Source organism: Ixodes scapularis, unplaced genomic scaffold (genome assembly GCF_016920785.2).
Source record: "Ixodes scapularis isolate PalLabHiFi unplaced genomic scaffold, ASM1692078v2 PGA_scaffold5__190_contigs__length_132052651, whole genome shotgun sequence".
Taxonomy (NCBI): domain Eukaryota; kingdom Metazoa; phylum Arthropoda; class Arachnida; order Ixodida; family Ixodidae; genus Ixodes; species Ixodes scapularis.
Window position 1 is genome coordinate 4,133,438 of NW_024609880.1, and position 23,473 is coordinate 4,156,910.

Genomic DNA, 23,473 nt, shown 5'->3' on the forward strand with positions numbered 1-23,473 from the left:
ACAAAAGCAGGAATAAATGATAGAAGTTACGAGCGGTACAACAATAAACGAGAACTTTCTGGAGGTCCGTGACCGAGCGTTGCTTTCTCAGCCCCGGCGCGCGGCAATATAAGCGCGTGCTCGTTGCCAAGCCGTGCAAGCGTTTGTGGGTGGTCTAGTCGGTAACGTCACGTCTCACGTGACGAACACGTGGCTGGAACGTCATGACTCTATCAACCCGCTAAATTTGGCAGGAATATTTTCCGCTACATCTCGTGGGAAAACTTTCCGCTAGATTTGGCGAAAAATATTTTTTTGTCGTTAAATTTGGCGGGAATATTTTTTTTCCAAATTTGGTAGGAAAATATTCAGATATATTTTGCGAAAAAGTATTACTTTAAATTTAGCGGGTAAATCAAATAATGCAACGCGCGCAGCCATGCGTGACACACACGTTGCATTATAAATTGTTTGTCCCACCGACGCCGACACCATCGTGGGATTTTCTACGACACGAGCTCCTATACGCTATCCCGTTCAAAATGGAGAAAGCTGCTGCTGTCAACTGCGTATGGCCTTTTGCAAATCTTTTTCTTGGATGATGTTTATGCTTTGAGCACACGCTATATTTTTATATTCTATGATGCAGCATCGCATGTTACATATATGTTTCATTCACAAAGAAACCTCCCTTTTTTGCCAAAATTGTGGCCTCGGCAACGATGTTAACCAGAATTTCGCCCTTTAGACTCTCGTGGCTCCCAAAAGCACAAAGAACTTGGCTACAATTGCCCACGAGCGTTGCGAACATTACTACAAGGCTGTGTTTGCAGGGCAGTGCTTTCTTTTCTTCAGGTGTGTACAATCCAAGATCAACGAATCCTTCAATTTTCGCTCTTGTGGTGACTGGGACGTGCTCAGAGAGCTTCCCTGCAACAATGATTATTCCACCATGCCGGTAGCACTCGTCGATTGCGGCTGGTTTTTTCTTCAGTCCGCTCAGTATTTTTTTCATTGAAGCCATAGACACTATTGTATTGAGCTGAGTATTTCCTGATTGTTGTTTACATTGGAACGGTCAAAGTGCCTTGCCTACTCATGTATCGATAGAGCTTTGGGCTTCACATTTGAAGCAGGGTGCACGCTAAAGCCCATTCTGTCATATTTCATCCCACGTGGGTTTTTCCTCTTCGATGCGCCAAAGCACTGCCTTTTAGCCAGCTGCTGTTTTGGTGACAGTTACGTTACCTTGTCGCAAGAACATCTTCAGCTGTCATGGCGCATTCATTTTTAATTATGTTGAGATCTCGCGCAAGCTTTTCAAGCCTCAAGAAACGTCGTTTGTTTTTGCGAGTCCATGCTTGCAGCATTCGCGTTGTGCTCCCATGCGTACATCCTAGTCTTTGGCGACGCCTTTCGAGACGCGACCGCCGAGTGAAAAGCCCTTTCCTCCGGTACTTGCAGGCGATGCAAGCTGTCCCCTTTTCTGATGCCCTTCCTTGGCAGTCCACGCTGAAAGCAGGTCTGTGCTTTCGTTCAATTCTACCTTCCAAGCTCCTCGTGAGGTTGCCGAAAAGTAAAGCTTCGTTCAGTGCCGCAGCCTTCTGGCACAGGTGCATTTTACATGCCCGTTGTAATACGCTGGTTGAGTCTTGCATGCTTCGCACTGGTGCATCAGCCAGCAGCTTTCCTTCCATGATAGTCTTCGCGTGGAAAACGCCGACACTGTCCAGTAAAAACACTGCTTTTCCCTTATCCGCTTCAGGAGTGGGTTCATTTAATTTGCATGAAGTAAAACACACTGCCTCGTTGTCTCGAAGCTCGTGAAGCACCCACCACTTGTTGGGCGGTTGGAACTCCTTCAACGCGGTGACTGTTGTGACAGCAGTGTTATCGCTGCTGGTGGCCGGCTCGTCCACAACTTCGGGTTCGTTTGAGGTCGAGGATTGCGCCTTCCTTGCCGGCGCGGTAGCTCCATCGCTTCTCTCGTGTCTCTGCGTCCTCCTGTGCATCCCGCGTGTGTCGTGCTTGCTTAGAAAAGCCGGAAGGTTCGGTTCATTTGGGGGAACAACGTGCTGAGTAAGCGTGGGCGCTCCTCGTGGAAGTCAAATGACATAAAATCAATTTTTTGTTATTGTCTTCATTTGTTATTTTTCTCCATTTGCAGAGGGAAAACAAAGAAAAAAGCATCTGAACACTGGGTTGACAGGTCTCCATCTCCCTTCAGCATCAGCAGAGACAAAGCACACAAAACAGTTAGCACGCAAAAGGAAATGGTATATATATATATATATATATAAGTATTTGTTTGAAATTAAAGAAATTAAAATGACCACAAGTCATGGACTTACACTAGCGTTGAAGCCTCAACAAAAATTAAAGAAAATATTTGTTTATGCTAGACAGCATTTTTATGTTTACTTCCCTGAAACGATTTACGAAACGGGGAAGAGTATTTCGCAATATCTGATTTCCATAATTTATTCTGGGGTGCGGCACTAACCACGTACATACCTGCGCTTCCTGTATCATAAATCGTTTCTCTAATCATAAGCTGGGAAATAGACAGAAATACGTTTTCTTTGTGATGAAAAGATCTTTTAGAGGTGATGTCAAATTTATCAATATAGCAGTTTGGAATCTGTGCATCAAAAAAAAAAAATAGATTCGTATGAGCATGGCACGCAGTATGGCATATAATACGCACAACGTTTTTTTTTTTTTTTTTTTTTGCAGAATTTGTATCTGCCTAAGATTTGTGGACGTTGGATTGCCCCAAACCAAAAAGCAGTAAATATCATGCACGCAAAAAGGGGAATGATGTATAAGAAACATTGCTGACGTTGGGAGTATATGACGATATTTGTACATTTGAAAGTTTTTTACATGTATAATATTCCATTTTATCCCATGACATGCCTTGATTAAATATTACACTAAAACTCCACTTTAGACGATATCTATCCTACGGGTACCGGGGACGAGAGTAGAGGTATGAACGCAATTTGTATTTCGTGCTCTAAAAAAAACGGGTTTAGTTTTACCAACATTAATATGTAAGGATTTAGACATGGTCCAAGGAACTAATTTATCTAGAAATTCGAGGTACTTATGATCTGCTCAGTATCCGTGCCTGAAAAAAACACTCTCGTATCATCCGCGTAGGTGATAAAACGAACGTTGTCACGAATATTTACTATGTCATTGAAATACAAGTTAAAAGTAAGTGGTCCCAAAATGCTACATTGTGGCACTGCAGCTGTTAATAGCTGCAATTGAGATCGCTTTTTTTCTGTTTCAACACACTGGTAGCGTTACTGAAGGTACATTTTCAATATACTTAGGGGTCTACCACGCACACCGTGCCTATAAGCTTTTGGAGCAACGAGTTATGATTGAAGCGGTCAAAAGCCTTTGAAAAGTCTATAAATAGTCGAAGTCTTAACAGTTTATTTTCTATATTGCTCAAGACTGACTCCTTTAGCTTTAATAATTCACGTTTATTAGATCTACTGTTTTTTTAATACCACACTGACGGTCGGTGAGAGTAGACTATTTCTCACAAAATGTATACAACCTGTTATGTATAATCTTTTCTAGTCCTTTAGAAAGTATTGGTAGAACGGACACTGCAATGAGCTTCCCAAGTTGTTTTTTCCTCACCTTTGTGCGGTACCATCATCTTAGCAACTTGCATGTCATTTGGAAAAGTTACATTCTCCAGTGCCAGATTGAAAATATAAGTCAGACAGGGAGCAATGCACCACAATACATATTTTAATTGTTTAATGTGAAGGTCATATATGCAGCACTTTATACTATTATTCAAATTTGGGAAAACTGAGTAAACTTCATCTTCGTCATTTGGGAACAAAAAGAGACGAAGAAAAATAATTTGTACATATTTAGAAGCATCCGCATAGTATACACTTTGAACAAGGTTTACAAAATACAAAGTGAATGTTTCCGCTAAAGTCGATCCCGTTAAGTTGACGCCTCCGATTTCCATTTCTGTGATCCGGCGACACAAGATCCTTGATCTTCCAGATAACATCTGGGGCCGCTTGCTAGAAAGTCTCGACTCAAGTCTTGGCTCAAGTCTTGACTCAGGCGCCTGGCGGTCTCGGCTGAGACCGTGACTGAGACCAAGACGGATCCAGCACGGTCTCCGGCGCGGTCTTGACTCAAGTCCGGACTTGAGTCTGGCACCCAAACCGCCAAGAACGGAGTGAGCAGTACCTAGAGAGGGAATCTAGGGAAAACTGAAGAAATACCGGAGAAAACAGAGGGTGCGTTCCAAATCTACTCGAATGGATCCGAGTTATCCTGGCAGCCTATGCCTGGCAGATCATGTCACGTGACAACAAAAATCGAGTAATGCCGGACGCGGGTAGGTTTTTGATCGCAAAGGTACAAAACCTTTACCCTAGAGTGAGACCGAGTAAATTTTGGAACACGGCCGAAGATTCCGGACGTGGAAGTGACGAGTTGTGACATCCTGTCCAATAAGAAAGCGCCGGCGACGCGAGGCGGCAAGCGAGAGATCGTCTGCTTCTGCTACGCTGCGATCGGTTTGGACAAAGAGAAACGACGACAGTCGCAAAACTGCGGCACATGTCTCGTACATACCGTGGTTCCGTGCAAAATAGAAGAAAAAAAAAAGAGTCAGCGATGCGCGGTTTTGGGTAGAGTTTAGTGCGCACCAACGCTGTTATATTGCTTCGTATCGCGATCGTCTGTCACCACCGTCGTCGACGTCCAGTGCGTACGCCGAATAAAGTTGTCTACAGAAATACCTGCGTGTCCTTAACGCCCAATTTTTTAAGAAAAAAAATGCGCTGGACGTATTTTCTCGGAAGCATTTGCAATAAAAGTTGATAATTATGTTTCGATCATTAAGTTAGCAGACGACCGTCCGAGTTTGCTGCACGCAGACATGGATGTCGCCGGTCCATCACGGATGCCTCCCAAGGTAAAGAAATCAAATTGGTCCGAAGATGATAAGTTTTAATTGGTTTACAAAATCGAGAAACGCAAACGTATAATTAAGAACAAATTTAACAACAATATTACAAAAGCTGCTAAAAGAAAAGCATGGCAGGAGATCGCATCCGTGATGAATTCGCGGCATCCATCGACGCTGCGCACTGTGCCGCAACTCAAAAAGCAGTGGCAAAACCTCAAATCTCGCAGCCGCGCGGAACGGACCCTCTCGAAGAAAGCACACTCCACGACCGGTGAGTTTACTATACATATGTTTTTACTACACATAAAAATGAAGCACACATTCTGTGTGCTAAAGAAGTTTTTTTTCCACTTTCTCATTTTCTTGGCTAAATTATAGAAGAAATTAAGGTATCAAGCTATTAATACAATCAAATCAAAACAATGAATGTGCTTGCTGCAATCAGACAAAATTTAATGCTCAAACAAAATATAGAGAGAACCTTGTCTTCCACAGGCGCAGGGCGCAACGACCACACGCTGACACCGCTGGCTGAGGCTGTGCTGGCGGTCATCGGTTCCACAAGCCCCAACCTTCTGGGTATCGAAGGGGGCATAGAAACCGACGAGTGAGCTGTCATGTTACTGCTATTTGTACGAAGTAGCCTTTCGAGATTCACACGATTGGGGGTTCTACTAGCAAAGCTAATATTGTATTCATAATCATATCTGAAGTTCGCAAGTACTAAATACTGGGCCACTCAAAGAAATGTTCCGGTGTGTTCTCTCCAGAGCAAGAAAGAACCGTGCACATCCAAGAACTCTAAAACTTCGAGCCATGTTACCTGAAGTTAAAGTCGAGCTAGGCATGTCAATGAAAGACCACTGCGCTCATCAATGATGATCATAAAAATAATAAAAAACAATAATAATAATAGTAATTATTGGATTAGGAGAGCCACGGCACTGCAGAAAGGCAGCAGCCCGTGCAAGGTACGCCCGCAATGCCACATCTTCTGATGGTGATTATGTGATGATGTAAGATCACGGCCTAATCTTGTGAGATGCAAGATTAAAATGATGGTGATTATGAGCCGACATGTACATGGGGAGGACGGCGCAGTCTTCTGAACATCGCAAGCGCCGTTGGCCGAGTCTTGAAAGTTTGGGAAAGAAAAATGATAGCAGACTTAGGCTGGTACACTGCTGAAATGGTAGAAGGTATATCTTAAAAAGGTATCATGCAATCCGAACAAGACAAAGGGGATTGTGTTTCTACTACACTACCATTACAAAATACATTATACTCTCATGATTTCAAACTCCAGGAAGCCATGAATTTTGTTTGATTTATCAGAAATTTATCTAAATAATGATGCAAGATAAATATATGATTTGCCCTATGAGTGGCTTCACATACACAGAAGATATTTCATGCTTTCCTTTACGTAGGCCTACTGATCATAACCAGGTATGCTACACATGAAACATTCGTGAAATGTAAGACAAAAGTTTATTTATCCCTCAAAAATGTTCATTGTTGTGGGCTGTTCAAAGAGCACATGACAACTCAAAACAAAATTCAGTTTGTTCATCGGGTCAAGAAGTTGTCTAGTGTGAACTATTAAACGGGGGACACGTGAACAATAAAAGCGGGCACTGCGCCACAGTTTTCATAGCAACTTGTGAGGACGTTGTGACTTGCCCATGCTATGCCCATGCCACTTAAATTCAATGCCGTTGTCCTGTAATTCATATTTTTGTTCTTTCAGCCCTTTTGTTTACTACACATCTTTCCGAGCATCGGTGCACTGAAGAGGGAACACCCATGGATCTGTTGCTTCTCCACAATGTGCCGGCGCTCGGTGTACGCCATGCTACCAGATCACAGCGTCTGCGCAAGTTGCTGTAGAAATTTCCGCATGAGCCCCGTTGAGTGCGCTTATCACCGAGCAGCGGTGCATTGCGGAGAAGCAACAGCTCCATGGGTGTTCCCTTTGCAGTGTACCGGTGCTCGGAAAGAAGCACACTCAACAAAAGGGCTGCAAGAACAAAAAATATGAATTACAGGAAAACGGCATTTGGTTTAAGTGGCATATGGATACACTAAGAACATAGCGAGACAACCAAACTTAGGAAATTTGTTTGAATTAACCAGAAGTATAATATCGGAGTTTGAATTATCGCAAGACTACCGTATACAGGCTAGACTTTTATGAAGTCAAGCTGAACTATGACAAACAGCAAAAAAATATATTGTTTTATGTTGAAAACTCTACTGCTACGTAGACCCAAAGGTCACAAACACAGAGCTTGGACCTCATTTGCTTCAGGTCCAATGTATTGAGATGGCAAGTCAAATGAATGAAGGCACAAAGCTGAAACAGTCTGTTACATAAACATATTTGTGCAAGATTAGTGCTCTGAAATCTCGCTCATTTCGTAGGTAGCATTCACTGTCACAGCTGAGTTCGCTGCTGCTGAGCATATGCTGACGTCAAGCTTTTGCAACGCTTCCAACATGCACATTGCATACCATGAGGAATGTCTTTTCTGAAATAAAACCACCCTGAAAGGGTGAACAGTATTGATAAATAAAAGAAATCAGAAGTAATCCTGAGCAGTCCGTTCAAATATGGTGTACAGTGAGTACAATTTATTAAGCACCGACCAGTAAACACTACCACTAAATTTGGAATCACCCTGAGCAGATCTGCTGCTCAACATGGTAGTCTTTGACATAAAACAGAATTGCAGGGAAAAGCAACCAGAAATATCTGGCCGGCATCAACACTGCACACTGGATCTCCATGAAGCCAGCTGTTTTCACAACTAATAGCCGCAACAGTCAAGATCGGGCTTGACCTGCACACTGTAGGCTGGCTTTACTAAAGCCCACATACTTTCACAACTAATAGCAGCAATGGCCGAGAGCTGAGGAGTCAAGCTTGATCCACATGCACACAAAAAGCATGAATGAAATACAAATAAGAGTGTTCTCAAATTATGTACAAGGGTGACAAGACTGACATTCTTGCGTATTTTCCTTAGGGCCAGCACAGCACCAGTCAGCGTGCAGCCAACCACCAACGAGGTGGTTGGAGAGGACCGAGTCCTGAACTACGAAGTTGAAGTGGACCCCGGGGTCGCATTCCTCGAGGTGCCGGAGTCCGAAGAAACGCAGGACTACGAGCCTCCGGACTGGCCGATGGACGAGGATGAGGCACCCGTGGAGCCCGGTGCAGCAGCTGCGCTGCTACGTCGGGAGGGGCCTCCTCCTGTGGCAGGGGGACCGCCTGAGGCAGCAGCTGCTGCTGAAGGGCGACCGGCATCACTGGGCCGGCAGGGACCACCTCGTTCACGACCGGTCTGGAGGCCCAGCGCACCACCCGCAGGCTCGGCAGCCAGCACACGGGCTGCAGACAAACAGTTTTATAGGGACATCATGGAGCAACAACACGAGAACGTAAAGTTAGAACGGCAGTGCCTCCTTGCCAAACTGAAGGCGACGGAAGAGCAGGCAAGGGCATCGGAAGAGCAGGCAAGGGCAGCAAGGGCAGCCTGCGAGGCTGCCGAAATGATGAAACAGGCTGCAAACTTTTATATTGAACAGGGAGAAAAAATTTTCATGTTACTTGGGAAGGCCCTACAACAAGACCCTTAAATGGGAGGAGGGGCCTTCAGTTTGGCAAAGAGGCACTGCCGTTTTAGCTTTACTTTGTAAATACAATAAACAGTTTTTTTTTTGTTAGTTCTCTTCAATGTCTTTTTGGTTCCAAGTATGCAAAAAAATTCCACTGCATTATGTATTTCATTTAGCAACATGCAAAACTAAAGAAATGATGGCATCATAAAAAAATGCAACGACTTTTACACACTTAGCTAAGTAAAAGTGAAAGTCATTAGTGTAATAAACACGCGTAAAGACCGCACCCGCAAAAAAAAAATGTTTGCCTTGCGCACCATTGCATTTGTACAGGCCTGAGCGATGTCACCGCCGACGTGGCATGCAGTCAGCATCAAAGCTTTTTTTTCCTTTGCAATCCTTACAATCATCTCCCTTCTTGCTGCCTTTTGTCGAAGTTGCTTAAGGCACATTCAGCCTAAACACCTAACTATTCATCTCCCTTTTTATGTTTGAGCAACCTTCATCTATGATCCACTGACGTCAAAGCCGAGTGGGAACGACAACGAAAGAAAGTACAAACTGCAGGTCCAAAATGGAAACGCAGCGGCGTAAAGGCCCATACACACAGTTTCGTTTCAGTGCGTTTGACTGCACTGTATCGAAAAGTAGCCACAACTCCTTGGGCTGCCTGTGGTTCATATAAAACAAAGCAACTAACTTGCTTATCAGACGGCAAACAAACGGGGCCCCGCACCATGCCGGTGATTGACTTCCCACCACATGGAAGCACTTACCAAGGCATAGGATGCCACAAATTGCCCGGACATGCACTGATGTGCACCATATTTTCTACAAAACTACCTGGTTTTTGGCATGCGAACTTGAAAAACTGTGCCAAACTTACGATGACGACATTCAACCAGTACGTACGGGATATTTCGACGTTGGTAAAGTGTGCTACGAGCAGAAAGTTCCAATATGCCACCGACAAAGTTTTGATGCGAAAGGCTATTGTGTCGGAAGAACAAATTTAAATATGCGGTTCAAGGCGTAACTGGAATCCCGCAATTATTTGACCAGCGGTTCTAGACGCCACTCATAGTAAAGTTATGAGTTAGTGAAGTATTGATAAACAATGCAAGGATCCATATGTCATGGACCGCAAAGGCCGATGTCTCGGTGGCAGCGTTTCAGCGAGGATGCATTTGGGGGCCACTGCCGACTGATCATTGCCTGGCCGAGCTCGCGGCGAGGCATGCTTCCCGTACTCGGCGAGGAGGCCCCGAAGGTGCGCTCAAAACATGGAAACTACATCATGAAGATAAAGGCAAAGGGCATCGTTATCACGAACAGGCAAGGCTGATGCAAAGAGTGTGTGAACATAAATGTTAAAAAGTGTTGTCAATGCACCGCCACGAAGAGTCCTGCCAACTGTGCAGCCGCAGCCCTCCTCTGCCACTCGGACTTTCTTTTCTTTGACGGTTACTCTGTTGCGGGGCGACTCAATGAAACTATCGCCGCGATACATAGCAAGTGCTACAGCTGAATCAGGCGCATTTGACCATAGCTCTCGCTGCAAATGGCCGTCGCCTCAACCACCAGTATACAGTCGACTACAGACACGATGGTTGTAATCACATTCTGCTTGTACAGTGGCGTCGAAAAGAAATAGGGGGGCGGGGGGAGGGAGACTGCCCCGCCGACAGGTCAGAAATTTAATGGAAAAGATATGGGGGAGGGGTGCAAACTTGCCCTTCCCCCCACCACTGTTGCCCTCCCCATCTGCTGAATGGTTCTGACGTCTCTGTGCTTGTAATCACCCATTTTTTCTGACAAAAACTTTTACTTCAGTGTCCTATTCGAAAGTTTCTGGCAATAGCCACAGTTTCAACAGATTGTTCATGGTGACTGTTGTGTGTAGAGTGGTGGCACCATCGGGGACACGGACCGCAATCCTAGAAGATTACGTCACACCGCGGAAAAAATGCAAAGCACGCAGTCAACGGCCAACGCCAGCCAGTGAACCTATCATGTCTTCATTACGTAGCCTTTGTATCTTGAGTCAATAAATAGTTCATGTTATCCGGTCATCATCTACTGGCCAGGATCTATCATGTGGTGATGAGGATAAGATTGCATAGAGACTGCCGCACTCTACGGCCCCACATCGCAAGGTACAGGTGAGGCAGAAGGTTTGTGAACATCGCCCTTTGTTCGGGTACCCCCCTTGTACCCTCGACAAGAAATGGCGACCCTGGGACAGATAGGAGAATTCAACCCTGCGTTTCCGGAGAAGTGGGACGCCTACGAGGCAAGATTGAACTTCCACCTCGAGGCAAACGATATCACCAACCCAACCAGAAAACGTGCCGTTTTTTTTTTTAGCGTTTGCGGAGCTGCCACTTTTGACTTAGTACAGTCACTACTCGCGTCGGCAACTCCCAAAACAAAGACCCTCAACCAACCGTCGGAGATTGTACGCCAGAATGCCTTTACCGGCGGAATCAGGGTCCCGAGAAGTCTGTGGCCTCATTCATTGTGGAACTACGGCGGTTGTCACAAAACTGCAACTTTCCAAATCTCACGGAAACACTGAGATCTACTCGTGTGTGACCTGAGGGATGAAACTCTTGAAGCTCGACTTTTCGCAAAAAAAAAACTCTCGTTCAAGATCGCTCAGGAAGAAGTGCCGGCAGCTGAAGCGGCGGCTCAAAGCACCACGATGTGAGGGGAGGAGAACCAGCTGTGGCAACCAACGTTGCCATACATCAGGACTAAGAGGAAGGAGAAAACACGCTTAGGCAACCGACAAGGAAACAGTATACCACGGGAAAACAAAGCCTTGCAATGGGTGCAGAGGAGCTCACGCACGGGAGTATTGTCAATTTAAGGATGCCCAGAGTCACTTATGCAGAAAAATCGGCCGCATCGACTGTGTGTGTCGCATGAAACAATGAGCGCAGAGCGGGCCATGGGAACAAGAGGATCCAAAACCATGGCGAACGTTCTGAACTTGAACACACAATCTGATGATGTGTACGATACCAACCAACTGGCCCCGCCACAGGCATCGCAGACACGTAAGCACCGGACGTCGGCAATGATGGAAGTTGACTAGGGATCAGAGTTATCGATCATCCCAGAACAAACAAATGAGGTCATGAAGAAGATGCTGTACCGGGTGAGCCATTTCAATCGCAAGTCAGATTTCCATTGCAATACGGTGCAGATCAAGGGGGTGTATAAGGTCCATGTCAAGCACAGCAGTTTCGAAGGAGACCTGAAACTGCTAGTAACACAGGGACAGTGGACAACCATCCTTGGCATGGACTGGTTTAAACCATTGGGAATCAGGCTGCTAGGGGTAAATAAGGTCACAGGGCTGTCTATTGAAGGTGTGCTTGCAAAGTATGATGGCGTTTTTGGGTAAAAGATTGAGAAGTTTGAGGGACCCCCAGTATCGCAGCACCTTGACTTTACAATGATGCTAATCCGCATGAAACCCTAGCAAATGCCCTTTGCGCTCACGCTTAAAATTGACGCTGAACTTGATTGCTTTATTCAACAAGGCATTTTGGAGCCGGTCATGCAACCAAAGTGGGAGACCCCGATTGTGACGCCCATGAAGGCAACTGGAAACATTAGAATATGCGGCGCCTACAAGTGCACTTTCAACAAGGCACTGGCTCAACACCCGTACCCGATCCCCATGGTTCAGCACCTCCTGGCATCACTCTCGGGGGGGAGGCTGTTTGAAAAACTGGATTTGGCAGAAGCTTACCAGCAGCTGGTGGTTGATGAAGAAGCGGCGGAGGCACAAACGATCACAACCCATCGAGGAGCATTTCGAGTAAAGCGGCTATGGTTTGGAGTAAATGTTGCTCTTGGGATCTTTCAGAGCTTCATGGACGACCTCCTGAAGGGGATCACCGGGGTTGTGTCATAATTCGATAACATTCTAATTGCTGCAAGCACCAAAGAAGAGTTGGCAGGCCACCTCGAGGAAGTCCTGCACCGTCTTGCTGATGCTGGACTCAGGGTAAAAAGTGAAAAGTGCCATTTTGAAGTGTCGCAGCTCGAGTTCCTGGGATTTCTCATTGACGAGACGGGCGTGCACCAAACAAAAGAAAAGGTGAAGGCGATTCATGAGGCACCAGTACCAACAAGCAAACAGGAGCTACAGGCTTTCCTAAGACTGCTAAACTTCTATTGCATCTTTCTACGAAAAAGGCAGCAGTGGCCGAGCCACTACGTCAGCTACTTGACAAAGAGGCACGGTGGGAGTGGACGCCTCTTCATGAACAAGTTTTCAACGAACGCAAGCAGCTGCTGTCCTCAGCAAGTGTGCTGCACCATTATGATGAAACAAAGCCCTTTGTGCACACTTGTGATGCCTCGCCATAAGACATACATTAAAGCTGTACTTGGCCGTCGACCGGAAGATGACAAAAAGGTCCCCGTCGCATTTTACTCCCGCACATTGACATCTACCAAGCCAAACTATGTTCAAATCAACAAAGAAGCCTTTGCAGTGCTGGGAAGCGTAAAGAAGTTCCATGACTACACGTATTGCCTTCGAGATCATAACACCACAAACCACTTTTGGGACTGTTCACACCTGCAAAGCAAATGCCATACATCTTGTCTCCACGAATGTTGCGTTGGACGATCCTACAGAATGCTTATAACTACAGTTTGGATCATTGACCTCGGAAGGACATACAACATGCCGATACATTTAGTTGCCTCTCACTTACCATTCCAGAGTTTGTGGTGCCACCTCCTCTAGAAGTTTTGTTTCTGGAGAACACATCCAATCCACCGCTCCACGCCAAGGACGGCGCACAAATGACAGCAAAGAACACCGTTTGAAGGGTTCTCAACTGGGCTCTGAAGGGTTAGCTGCCAGGCGGCCTTGAGGCAAATTTCCAGCCATTCAAGATTCGACAACATGAGATGCCGGTTCACAAAGGATGTATACTTTGGGGGAACAGGGTCGTAATTCCCCCAGAAGGCAGGGCAGGAAGGTGCTGCTGGAGGCCCTCCATGTCGGACATCCTGGCATCGACCAAATGAAGGCTCTGGCTCGCAGCTATCTGTGGTGGCCCATATGGACAGAAGCATAGAAGAGCATGTGATCAAGTGCATGGCATGCCAAGAGTAACGACCTGCACCTCCTCGTGCCTCAGTAGACGCATGGAATGCAACTCCAGCACCGTGGTCTCGGATGACGGGGCTCAGTTCACCTCCGAAGAATTTCGCACATTCTTGAAAGCCGGTCTCATCAGACACATCACGTCAGCACCCTTTCACCCGTCAACTAACGGACAAGCAGAGCGCATGGTGCACACAACGAAAGATTCGCTACAGCGTATTGTAAAAGGGAACATGAGGGCAGCATCTGACCAGTTTTCTGCTACAGGAGCATGTAACACCATGCATGATGACAGGCAAGAGCCCAGTGGATATGCTGATGAACAGGAGGTTGAAGACGATACTTGACCGACTGCACCCAGACCTGACTGAGAGCATGAGGGAGAGAGCTGATGAGAATTCCAGCGAAGGAGCCCAACCGAAGTCACAAATATTTCGAACAGAAGACCCAGTATTCATATGCAGCTACAGCAGTGGCCCTTCATGGATACTGGCGACAGTGGTTGAAATGACGGGTCCAGTTTCCTACAAAACCCACACCCAGGAGGGCATTATCATGCGACGTTCTGTCGACGAGGTGTGTGGGAGCGGTGCATTGAGAGTTGCAACAGACAGCATCAGCCACGGAGAGCGGCAAGCTGCTCGTCCTGAACCACCCGGGCACCCGGATACAGGCAGCGCAGTGCAAACGTCGGTGATGGGCCCAGTGCAAGATGTGGATGTGGCCAGGCAGAAGAGATCAGACGGGGCTCGAGCTCTTCGAGAAAGAGTTCACTTAGGGGGAAGGAGTGTTGTGTATTGAGTGGTGGTACCATCTGGAAACAGATGCCAAACCTAGAAGACCACGCCACACCGCACGAACATTGCAAAGCATGCAGTCAACGGCCTACACCAGCCAACAAACCTGTCACGTTGTCATGTAGCCTTTGTATCTTGAGTTAATAAATAGTTAATTATATCTTGTCGTCATCTACCGGCCAGGATCTAACAGTGACTATACTTGAAGTGTACTGAAAAAAGTTTGTTAGTTACGGCCTCATTATTTCAAGCACAGTATGATCAGACCGTTTAAAAAAAGTTGGCGCCGATATATTCGTAGACAGCATGATTAGTACTTGTACCTAACTAATTCAAAAACAACCCTTACCTCTAACCCTTACCTTTTTTTTCCAGTTTTCTGTGCACCTGGTTGTATGCGCACTCCGCTGGCGTGTCTACCCAGCGGTACGGCACGATCAATCACGGCCATCGTAGCCGATCGCCATCCACGATGACGAGCCCGTTTGAGGTTCCTCCTCCGAAGTTGTCTCGAATACAGCTCTGCGATAGCATGTGGAGGTCATGGGTGCTTCCTTGCCACTTGGCGACCACCTCACGATCTGTGAGCATATGCCGACCACCAAGAGGACTACCTACTTGTCCGGCGTTGGTTCCGAGGAGCTCCGCTGCTGGTGACCACCTGAAGTGGAGGAATATGTCTGAGATTCGTTCATGACAGACGATAAAAATCCTAGCGCAGTTTCGATTCAAATATATATAGCCACGCCATAACAATTCCTCGCGAAGGTTCATAAACACTGCTATAACGTATCAAGCTACTCGCTATCTGCCAAAATGTTTTGGAACATGACGTCCGTCGGGAGTTGACGCTGACATTTTGAGAAATTGTTTGCTTTTCCAACTGTTTTTAAACACGAAACACATCATTTTACAAAGGAAGGATTGCCTCGGAACTGCACCTCGGCCAACTCTGTGATCCTCGGGTTGAAAATCGTCTGAACAATAAGACTACGTACTACGTCTTGCTTTCCGTTCATTCTTGAATGGATGGCGCTGCATTTGTGTCAGAAACTGAGCCGCAAAAATAAGTTATAATTATGCCAAACTTATTCACATTTACCTTTACGAAACAGCACAACAAAACAGTGGTGTTATTGATATTATTTCTTACCTGAGCACTTGCATCAGGACATGGGTGACCAGTCAAGCTCACAGGAAAACAAGCGATTGCGAAACCACCAAACCGAAAACGAAACAGTCGTGGCAGGCTTTCCTGTCGAAGACGTCGATGGCGTAGAAGCAGACTAAACTCGCTTCAACAAAAGCATTCACCCATTAAAAATGCCTTGTAGCCGGTGCGTAGTGGCTGGTGGTAGCCACGTCCGACATTTTGTTTTCTCAGGCGGTCTCATCTTGGGTCTCAGCTGAGACCCAACGTAAGACGCCGGTTGAGCCGCTTGCTCGAAACGAAATTGGAACCGTCTCAGCCAAGTCAGGACTTGAGTCCGGTACCTACAACCGAGTGAGCGGTGCCTCGAGAGGGAATCTAGGGAAAACGGAGAAAAACGAAGAATCCGGACGTGGATGTGACACGGGGTCGTCTGCTACGCCGCGGTCGTTTTGGACAGCGACAAACGACGACAGTCTCATAATTACTGCGTCGTGTTTTTCGTGCAAACCGTGGTTATACGTGAAAAGCGACAGCAAGCCGCGGTTCTGGGCGTTGTCTGTCACCACCATCGTCGACGTTGAGTGCGTACGCCGAATAAAGGTGTCCACAGAAATGTCCGTTCGTGCCGATGCATTTTCTAAGAAAAAGAAACAACACTGTACGTCCTTTCAAAGGTAAAGACAAATGTAATTTGGTGCAAAGATAAAAAGTATCAATTAGTGTACGAAATGCAGAAACAAAAACGCGTAATTCGAGAGAAATTTAAGAAGATTACAAAAGTTGCTAAAAAGAAAGCACGGCATCTGTTCCATAGAGATCATACATACTGTCCGTACTGAACTAGCAGGACCAACCGATGCTACGCACGACACAAAAAGTAAAAAAAAAAAAGTTGCAGAACGTAAAATTTTTTAGCTGCAGAGTTGACGCTTTCCACAAGGGCGAGTTTGTTATACATTTGTCTTTACTGCACATAAAAATGAAACACACATTCTATGTGCTCAATCAATTTTTTTCACTTCTTATTTTCCTGGTTAAATTATAGTAATAGTCAAGAGCTCTGGATTTGAACATCCCTTCTAATTTTCCTGGCTAAATTATAGAAGTTGTCAAGAGTTCTGGATTGAAAACTTTTATTACAAACAAATCAAAACAATGAATGCACTTGCTGCAATCAGACAAAATCCAATGACCCAAGAAAATGTAAAAAGAGCCGTCTTCCACAGGCACAGGACCAGTGAGCTGTCATGTTACTGCTGTTTCTACAAATATACTAGAATGCAGTATGTGCCATTTGATGCAGACAAGTCTAGCCTTTTGAGGTTGACATGATTGGGGTTCTACTAGCAAAGCTAACATTGATTTCATAACTGTATCTTGGGTATGCAAATACTAAATACTGGGCCCACTCTAGGAAACATTCTAGCAAGTTCTCTCCAAAGCAAGAAGGATCTGTGCACATTCAAGAACACCGAAACTTTGAGCCATGTCATTTCAGTTAAAAGTCAAAATCGGTATTTTTTAATGAAAAAACACTGCACTTATTAATAGAAGAATTAATCTTGTACACTGCTCAAGTGCTAGAAGGTACATTTTAAAAAGGAGTTAAGCAATGCAAACAATACAAAGGTTATTGTGTTTCCATTGCACCATCACCACAAAATACACAGGCTAGAAGCTTATGAAGTAAAGCCGAAACATGGCAAGCAGTAACATGAATTTGATGTTTTATGCCGAAAACTCTACATCTCCGTAGGTCCAAAGGCGACAAACACAACACTTGGACCTCATTTCCTTTGGGACCCATTTTCTTTGGGTCCATTGTATTGAGATGCCAAGTCAAACGAGTGCAAACACAAAGCTGAGAGTCTGGTACACAAATATGTATGTGCAGGTGCTTTTACCCATCTAGCTCATTTTACAGGTAGTATTCACTGGCAGCCATAGCTGAGCTCGCAGCTGCGGAGCACATATACTGACGGCAAGCTTCCACAGCACCTGCAACATGCACATTGCCCACATGAAGAATGTCTTTTAGAGTGCAGCTCTTAGGCGTGCGTCTCCGGAGTGAGTGGTGTCGGTGTTGGCCTTACTGCGCGTTACATTGGGACGTTTCCCATAATGACATCCCATGTGACGTCACTATGGTCACGAGTGACGTCAGAAAGGTCACTTGTTTAGGTCATGAGGGAGGAGGGAGGGGGAGGGAAGGGGTGGAGGGAGGATGGAGGGGAGGAGGAGGGGCATACCTGTTGGTAGTGTAATGGACCGTTATCGGATGGCGACACGAATCCAGCGCTAAGGTCGTGCAGCCGTTCCCCTTCTGTTTGCATTTTCCCCCCTCTCTTCCCGCTTGATAAACAAGATGGCAGCTTGACAGCTGTATGTCGTTTCTTCATCGCCAAATCCACTCGATCCGCGTCCCAGAAATGTGGTCACACTGTGCACTTAAGATAAACAAACAGGTTATGGGCCCAGGACGACACATCGACCATTATTTGGGAAAAGGGGTCACCTTTAATGAGTGATGAAAAGGTACAACCACATTGAAGAAAAAACTGTCAAGCAACACCGTCTTCGCTATGTCGTGCCGATGCCTGAAGAAGATTAGACGAGCATGAGTGTAGTGAAACTGTCAAGGACGAAGTGACTGACAAGCGGTGTGTGCCCGTCAAGAAAGTAAAAGGTGGCGCGTTCTTCATCAGACGGATGGAGCGTCGCCGGACACCGGTCTCGCTGCAGACTCCATGGGGTGTTATGTTCGGAAGACGTCTACACACACCAAGCGTGGGTACAGCGAAGTTGTCGGTAAGAAGTGACCTTTGCGCTTTCCGAGCAGGACGGATCATCGTGCGACACCTGTGGCTGTCGGAAAGAAGTACTGACATCGGTTCGGTGCGTGCCAGCGATGAAAGTGTCGGGAAGAAGTGACTGACACACCAGTGACGAATTTCTCGGCAAAGAAGTGAACGAAGGAGAACTGCGTCGACGGTTCGTGGAAGACGTCGTCAAACCTGTACGTGTGTTCCTGCTTCGCTGGGTGCCACAAGACGTGCAACAAGAACCCAACGCAAGTTCATCGCTGTAAGCCTACTTCGAACCGCTCTCGAAAAAGCAAAGCGATAGGATGGCGGCGCTGGACGAATTCAAAATACCAAAACTCTCAAACGAAAATTACCATGCGTGGGCGATTTGAGCCAGAGCGGCACTCGTCCAGAAAGGCTGTTGGGAAGCCATGGAGCCTGGCTATGGTGGGAGAGAAATGATGAACGACGAGAGGAAGAACACCAGGGCTTTGACATTCATGTTCCTAGTAGTGGAAGACACCTGCCTGGACGACATTGGGGAATGTTTGACAGCTCGTGAGGCCTGGAATACATTGGAAGAGATACATTTAAAGTGTGGGCTACTGCATGCTCTTCAGTTGATGGGAGACTTGTCCAGCACCAGAATGGAGCCAGATGAAACCATGAAGGATTACCTGGATTGAATAATGAACCTACAGAGGAAGCTTTAAACGGCAGGATACGCCTTCACTGACAGGGAAGTGGCACTGGTGATGCTGATGGGCCTGCCAGAAACGTATGAATCACTTATCCTAAATCTTGAGCAAGACGAAGGAACGCTCACGACGAAGAAGGTGAAAGCAAGGCTGCTGGTAGAAGAAAAGCGCCAAGTCAAACGTGAAAAAGACAAACTAAATGAGAGTGAAGAAAACAAGGCCCTCATGACAAAGAACAAGCCATTATGAGGAGCAGTCAGCTCCACAAACGTAACGGGCAAGAACATTTTTCAAGGAAAGAAGCAACTGGCACTGGTACAAGCTGCTTTGAACCAAAACAATGAGTTCGGTGCGGAAAATTTGGACACATTGCCAGGGAATGCAAGGAGGGTCCCGATGACGAAGGATGCGGCTCAAAGAGAAGACGAAATTCCAGTGAACCGAAGAAGGCGCTCTGTGCCAGAGGTGGAAGTTCCTCAGGGTCACACATCTGGTACCTTGGCAGTGGAGCAATTGACCACATGAAGTCAAACAGAGCCAAATTCACCACTTTCAAGCCCTGCTGTTCGACTGTTGAGGCAGCAAATAAGGAGGTCATGGAAGTCGTCGGGAGAGGACAGGTAAAGATTGAACTTTCGAAAGACTGCGGTGGCACTGTCGTCGAGCTCCAAGATGTCCTCTACGTACCAAGCTTAGACGGTAACCTCTTGTCAGTTGGGAAGACTGAGGAACGTGGACTGAGCGTGACTTTCAGCAACGGAAAAGCTAAAGTGATTGAAGCAAATGGTGACCTAATTGTCGCAGCCAAGCGCGATGGTAAATTGTACACTGAGAGTAAGTCGCTTGCAACATTGAAGTTAGCAAAGGCGACAGACGTCGCCCTGTGGCATCGACGACTCGGTCATCTCCACCATGAAGCTGTCGAAAAACTTTGCCAAAGTGGTAGAAGCAGTCAAGATGCAAAGTGCTCGACATGTGCACTCGGCAAATTGAAGAAAAGCAGCTTCCGAAGAAGGGTGGAACAAAGGCTAAAGCGCGATCCAAACCAACGCTTCTTTTTGCGCCTGTAGGTCGTGCGGCTGCGGATGTGACGCATTTTCGGGACGTCGCGCCGCTTCTTCGCTCCTTCCGGGCGCGCATAAAAAAGTTGGTTGATTTCAACTTCTCAACGCGCACAAAAACGCGCGGTGACGTAGTAGGACGCTCCCGTGTCCCGGCCAATCGGTGGAGGGCAAGCTAGTTCCGGCTCCGCGTTTCTCGCCGTCTGGCTGCCCACTCCTCCCCCCTTTTATTCTCTTCCAACATGACAACGCAATCTCTCTCTCTCTCTCTCTTTCTCTCGCCGTCTGGCCGGCCAGTCTGTCGCAGTTGCACCTTGCTTGTGCGCTCGTGCCTGCGTGCGCGCGTGCGCGCTCGCCCGAAGTTTCGCCCGTCCAAACCAAAGCGCACGGTTCTGACTCAGAAAGCGCGCCCGGAAACAGCAAAAACGCCACGAAATGCGTCACATCCGCAGCCGCACGACCTACAGGCGCAAAAAGAAGCGTTGGTTTGGATCGCGCTTAAGGCCCCACTGGAGCTGGTTCACTCGGATGTAGTTGGAAAGATCACACCTGCCTCGAAGGGAGGGTCCAACTACTTTGTCACATCCATTGATGACTACTCCAGATTCACTGTAGTGTACCCAATGAAGACGAAGAATGAAGTGCTGGACAGATTCGACCAGTACAGACGAATGGTCGAGATTCTCCACAACACGAAGGTGAAGACTTTGCGGAGTGACAATGGAGGAGAGTACACAAGCAAAGAGTTTGATGAGTACCTGGCCAAGCATGGCATAAAGCGTCGGCTCACCATTCCTGGCATACCTGAGCAGAATGGAGTTGCCGAGAGAATGAACCAAACTCTGCTTGACATGACGAGGTGTCTCCTCATCCAGTCAGGCGTCCCCAAAGAACTTTGGGCTGACGCCGTTGTCACTGCAAGTCACATCATCAGGAACAAGTGTTCATCGAAAGCAGTCGAAGGAGAGTCACCAGAAGCTCTGTGGACAGGGGGAGAAGTGAAACTGGACCACCTAAGAGTGTTCGGATGCAGAACATGGAGTCTGCGAAACAGACGATGCAAGGGAAGCAAGTTGGACCCGAAAGCAGAGGAGTGCATACTGGTCGGCTACCCAGAAGGAGTGAAGGGGTACAAGCTGTGGAACCAGAAAGAAGACCGCTTCTTTGTGAGTCGAGACGTCACCTTCGAAGGAGACTCCTTCCCGTGCAAGCTTGCCCAGGCTCCAAGCACTGACGTTGATGTATGTGACGACACCGAGGGCACAATCATTTTTCAAGTAGAAGACAGCTGGAGCGGGTCACGTGAGGTTGGTGGTTCAGATCGAAATGATACTGGCCACAACAATGCCGAAGAAGTTAGCTCATCAGCTGATGAAGACGACAACGGAGCTACACAGCAGATATCCAACGTGACAGATTGTGGTACGCAAGCATACAGAAGGTTGGCGAGACTGGCAAAGAAGGGACCACGTCAAAGTGGATGTCACGGCTCCTGCATAGCCAAGCAAAACAACCGGGAAGATCCAGAAACTCTACACGAAGCCTTTTCTGCATCAGACAAAGAGAGATGGAAAGCAGCTATACAGAGTGAACTGAACAGCCTTGAAGCTTCAGGAACATGGGAACTGGTGCCACGACCGAAGGAGAGACGGGTCGTAAAGTGCAAGTGGGTAATCCGCAAGAAATACGACGAGAATGGTGACTTGGAGAGGTACAAGGCACGGTTAGTAGCGTGCGGATACTCCCAGGTGGAAGGAGCCGACTACAAGGAGACCTTCTCTCCTGTTGTCAAGCTGAAGTCCATCAGGACGCTGCTAGCCATAGCAGTCGAGAGAAATTGGAAAATCCACCAGGTTGAAATCACGGCAGCATACTTGAACGGTACACTGAAGGAGACCGTCTACTTGGAACAACCGCAGCCTTTCGGCGATTGCAAGAAGGATGAAGTCTGCCTTCTAAAGAAGAGCTTGTATGGACTGCGACAGTCTGGAAGGGAGTAGAATCTCACCTTGGACAAACCGCTGAAGTTGCAGGGGATGACAAGATCGAAAGCAGACCCCTGTTTATATGTCAGCAAAGAGAAGAAGCTCATTGTCGGAGTCTACGTTGATGACCTCTTGATCATCGCAGAAGAGGAGGAAGCGAATTTGACGCAAAAGACCTGGGGGAAGCCAGCCACATCGTTTCCATATGAATGAAAAGAGAAAGGGATGGAAAACTGACCCTCGATCAGACGGTCTATGCCGTCTGATCAAGGCAAGGCAGATGCTAAGGCAGCATCATCTCTTTTGGATCCTGGAAGCAAGTACCAAAGAGGAGAGAGCGACGACCGAATGAGAGAAGACCTGCCGCGCAAGTACAGACAGGCAATTGGTGCGTTGCTTTACCTTGTCGGAGGAACAAGACCGGACATGGCTTTTGCCACCACTTACGTGAGTCAGTTAAACGAACATCCCACAGAAGAGAACTGGAGTTGCATAAAGCACATCCTTCGCTATGTGAAGCAGACGAAGAATTGTGCACTAATCTACCAAAGAACTGGGAAGTGTGTGCAGGTCTTTTGCGATGCAGACAGGGCTAGTGACAAGGCTGACAGGAAGTCATTCAATGGTTATGTGTTGACGCTAGCCGGCGCTGCAATTTCCTGGAGCAGCAGGAAACAACAAAGTACTGCACTGTCAACCGTCGAAGCAGAGTATATGACCATGTGTCCTGCTACAAAGGAAGTTATGTGGCTAGAGAACTTCATGAAACAGCTTGGTGTGGACGAGTTTCTACAGGAACCACAGGTCTTGTTGGTTGACAACCAGGGTGCAATTGTGCTGGCGAAAAATCAAGTCACGTCGGAGAGAAGCAAGCACATTGATCTGAAGCACTTCTTCCTGAGAGAAAAGGTGGAAGAAGGAAAGCTGCAACTCCAGTACAACAAATCGTCGAGTAACTCTGCAGACCTCTTCACCAAGGCCTTGAATGGAAGGCTGACCCTCAAGCATTGTGAACGTTTGGGTGTCAAGAACGTGGACGTGGCGACAGTCCATTAAGGGGGAGTGTTGGTAGTGTAATGGACCGTTACCAGATGGCACCACGAATCCAGCGCTAAGGTCGTGCAGCCGTTCCACTATTGTTTCTATTTTTCCCCTCTCTTCCCGCCTGATAAACAAGATGGCAGCTCGGCAGCTGTATGCCGTTTCTTCATCCCCAAATCCACTCGATCCACGTCCCAGAAATGTGGTCACTCTGCGCACTTAAGGTAA

General features: G+C 46.9%; 1 protein-coding gene and 1 pseudogene across 1 annotated transcript; both read left to right on the plus strand.

The window, feature by feature from the left end:
* Nucleotides 1-18,783: 18,783 nt before the first annotated feature.
* LOC120849964 lies at nt 18,784-19,502 on the plus strand (annotated as a pseudogene).
* A 3,128-nt stretch (nt 19,503-22,630) lies between these two features.
* Nucleotides 22,631-23,260, plus strand: LOC120849963 (secreted RxLR effector protein 161-like). Its single transcript, XM_040222295.1, has one exon. It carries the CDS (start codon nt 22,631-22,633, stop codon nt 23,258-23,260), a length of 630 nt encoding a protein of 209 aa, XP_040078229.1.
* The last annotated feature ends 213 nt before the right edge of the window (nt 23,261-23,473 follow it).